This window comes from Centroberyx affinis, unplaced genomic scaffold (assembly GCF_046629955.1).
Source record: "Centroberyx affinis isolate AG114_WGS23_722 - 3 ecotype Tasmania unplaced genomic scaffold, CSIRO-AGI_Caff_v1 ptg004360l_1, whole genome shotgun sequence".
Classification (NCBI taxonomy): domain Eukaryota; kingdom Metazoa; phylum Chordata; class Actinopteri; order Beryciformes; family Berycidae; genus Centroberyx; species Centroberyx affinis.
This window is the reverse complement of record NW_027282056.1, coordinates 3,571-7,500: the sequence shown is the minus strand read 5'-3', so window position 1 is coordinate 7,500 and position 3,930 is coordinate 3,571. Positions and strand designations below refer to the sequence as shown.

General features: G+C 40.2%; 1 protein-coding gene across 1 annotated transcript in view; it reads left to right on the top strand.

The window, feature by feature from the left end:
- The window catches only part of LOC139664736 (dual specificity protein phosphatase 12-like), a 3,891-nt gene extending 2,914 nt beyond the window's left edge, over positions 1-977 (top strand). Inside the window, exons 6-8 of the mRNA XM_071543674.1 lie at positions 8-99; positions 315-394; positions 536-977. Of these exons, the coding sequence (XP_071399775.1) occupies positions 8-99; positions 315-394; positions 536-679 (316 nt within the window). The 3' untranslated portion in view covers positions 680-977. The remainder of the gene's footprint in view (positions 1-7; positions 100-314; positions 395-535) is intronic.
- Positions 978-3,930: the final 2,953 nt, after the last annotated feature.

Genomic DNA, 3,930 nt, shown 5'->3' with positions numbered 1-3,930 from the left:
TCTGCAGAAGGACTCTTTTCCGTGGTTCCAGTCTTCTCAGTCACCCAGTAGGGGGCGGAGCTTCAGCCTTCAGCCACAAGAAGACCAGTAACCTCACTGGTAAGACGACCTGCCAATCAAACTGTCACCCAGTTAAATTTTACATCTATTCACACATCAACTAACAGCCTATTGTTTTTTAAAATAGCAGAAATGAATACAATAGAGGTTTCTGCAGGATGGAGAAGAATGATAATAGATTAAATTGATACATTTCCATCATGTTTTTTACATTTAACACATAAAATGTTGATGTTTCCTGTGTTGTGTTGTAGGAGAAGTCCAGTGTACGTCTTACTTCATAGAACCAGTCCAGTGGATGGAACAGGCTTTACTTGGAGTGATGGACGGACAGGTAGCACACACACACACACACACACACACACACACACACACACACACACACAGGTCTCATTCTCTGTGCACTTATGCAAACAATCTCTTCTCTTCTCTCTCTCCTGTATGTGTGTGTGTGTGTGTGTGTGTGTGTGTGCAGCTGCTGTGTCCTAAGTGCAGCTCTAAGCTGGGCTCGTTCAGCTGGTGTGGAGATCAGTGTTCATGTGGCCGCTGGGTCACTCCTGCCTTCCAGCTGCACCGCAACAGAGTGGACGAGATACGGCAACTCAGCATGCATCAGTGACACACACACACACACACACACACACACAGACACACACACACACACACACACACTCACTCAGTCATGCATAAAGGAATACAGTCTCAGAATATAGAATACAGAATATATGGCATTGAATTTTTTATTGTTACAATCCTTTTTTTGCAACAGAAAATATTTTCTACAGCCTTAAAAAGCCAAGGTGACAAACTTTTTTTTATCAACTTTCAGAACAAAATGAATTTTATATTCAACAAATATCAGCTACTGCAAGGATTCCCTCTAAATTACATCTAGTCTGACTCCTTGAATTTGATCTACAAGTATGAGAAATCAGTGTACTGTAATACAAATATCATTGTAAATAAAATATACTTGTAAATATCACAAGTCTCTGCAGTGTTGTTGTGGTTTTGTTGATATATTTACATGTTCATATTGAATCACAACATAGTAAATCATCCAGTTCAGTTGATATTTTTCACATTTCTGCTGCTCAAGACGCATCAGTTTCTGTCTCTGCTGCTCATGTCTCAATTCAACCTCCTTTATTTCTTTATTTTAAGTTTACATCAAACAGAAAGTGAACATTCCTTCCACCAGATAGTGTAGTTCGGTTTGGGTCGAGATCCAGACTAAATGTAGGAGTCATGGACATTTCATCCACATAAAGTTCATTGTGATGAAATCAGATTATTTGTCTTATTTGGTTTGTGTGTGGCAGGCAGCTGTGTGCAGCATTAGAAACCCAGGCTTCATTCCTAGCACTTCATTTCAAACAATGTACAACTTTTTTTTAAACTGTATTCCAGCTGATGTGCGTGATGCAGCAGCCACTAAAAATACACCATTTCCAGAAAGTAAGTAAGTAATGGGGTTTTGATAGAAAAAAATATACAAATTTTGAACATTTTGGTATGTATTGTTAAGTAGATGTACATTACAATATGGAAAATTAGTCATTTTTCACTTCACTTGTTCTTTAAAGCAGTGATTCTCAACCTTGTTCATATCAAGGACCCCTAATTTAGTCCACATTAGGGACACAGACCCCCATTTGATGAGATTTTGTCTCTTGGATCCAAATCTGAGAATATTTGTATTGTCAGATATGATTTTGTCCAGAATTCCATGACTATCTTTATTGTAGGTAGAGAGATAACAGTGAAACTATGATCAAAACAGTCATTCTTCTACATTCTCTAATTGTGTTAACTTCTTGTAAATTAAATAATGCTGACGTTTAACAATTCATCAATTTGCTGGGGACCCCCTGGAACCCACTCAAGGACCCCTGGTGGTCCCCGGGCCCCACGTTGAGAACCACTGCTTTTAAAGTGCCTCTGTACGTCTGAGTTATAGAGCAATGCCGCCCCCTTGTGGAGAGAGCTGGCACTGTTGGTATTACACCGTTAACAATAATAATGAATCCCATGTTCATTGATTTAACATCATCACATATTTTATACAGCCTGATAAAAGTTAAATTATGTGTCAAGCCTTGAACTCTTCTGTCTATTGTGTGTGTGTGTGTGTGTGTGTGTGTGTGTGTGTGTGTGTGTGTGTGTGTGTGTGTGTGTCTATGTTTGTGTGACTGGACAAGCAAGGTACAATTTTCCTCTTGTGGCTCCTCAAAATCTTTGGCAACCACACTGTTCTTTTCCAAGGACCTCACTGATTGCACACACACACACACACACACACACACACACACACACACACACACACACACACACACGGTGGCAGTCATCCCAGATTGGAGCGCTTGTTTCTTAGAGACCAGAGAGATTTACCCAAACCATAAACCACCACCAACCATAACCTCCTGGAGCTGTGTGTGTGTGTGTGTGTGTGTGTATATGTGCATTTGAGAAAGGGAGAGTAAGAATGAATGACAGTATGAGTTTGAATGTGTTCTTATACTCTTATACATATATGTCTGTCACTTTAATGGGGGAGAGGGAAGAGGAGGTTGTGTGATAGTGATCTATTCTATTCTATTCTATTCTATTCTATTCTATGCATCTTATGTGTCTTTCTCTCTCTTTTAAGACTTCCCAATTCCCCTCCATCCTGCTTTCTGAGGAGTGGGGTATATATAAAAAAGTAGTAGCAGCACTAGCTCATTGTGATGAATGCACATAGACTCCATTGTGTCTGTTTACATGCACATTAGTAATCTGATGTAGTCTGGTTGTGCGCTGGTGCATGTAAACACCAAATCCTGTGTACAACGACCTGCTCATCTGATCATGTAAACCCATCTTGGATCTGTGGAGGAGACTGAGGCAGACATGACACTTTACCTGTTTACTCGCGGTTTCTGTCGTCTGCGTCATTTCGATTTCGAAACATTCAGATTGTTATGTTTACTTTGTGTATTTTAAAACAGGATATGACGATTCATATAAACAGCTTATCCTGAGAATGACTTTTATTGGGATTTGAGTTACTATTGTGAACACTTGGAGTGTGTAAACATACATTGTCGACGAAGGAGAGCCAGACATGTACGCTGGTCAAGGTGCTATGTGTCCCATGTGTTGGAGCCATTTTATTTAATGAGCATATTTTTGGCCGTAGTTGACTGGCTGAGACTGATACCAGCCAATGACGTAGCATACGGGCGGCAAGGGGTTAAGCTGATTGAACCAGGTGTGCGACAAAGGAAAGAGACGCCGCGGAGAAACAGTTTTTCAACCGCGCGCTCTTAAGTTTGTTTATTATCTTTTATTACCGTTTATTCTTTTGATACTTTGAACTCATGTGAATAATTTTCTTTAACCTACGTTAAGCTACTTTGATTTGAACTTGACGTAAGGCCGCCATAAATATACACATTTACATAACATATTAAAACATTCATTCACCTCACCTGTACAACGAGACCTACAAGCAAGTTCATCTCACGGTAAGAAGCTAACCTAAATGTGCGTGTTGGAAGTCTCGTATGGCGTCTGACTTGCTTCATTAGAAAAGGAACATAGAAAGCAAGAACACCAGGTTTAAAGGTGTATCATTGTCACAATAATTGTGACACCTTGGTATAATTACTGTAAACAAATGAAACGATGATGGAGACGATTGGTAGCCTCTATCTCACACCAGTGGTATTGTTAGTGCTAGCGTTTCTCAAAAAGACTACAGTTCCCATAAACCCCACTGCTTCCTGTCTCCCGTCCCCCTCCCTGGTGTCGCTTCAGAACAGCGCCCTCCTCCTATTTTGTGCCATAAAGCAATCCAGCAGATTTCCCGCCAAACAATGTAAAATG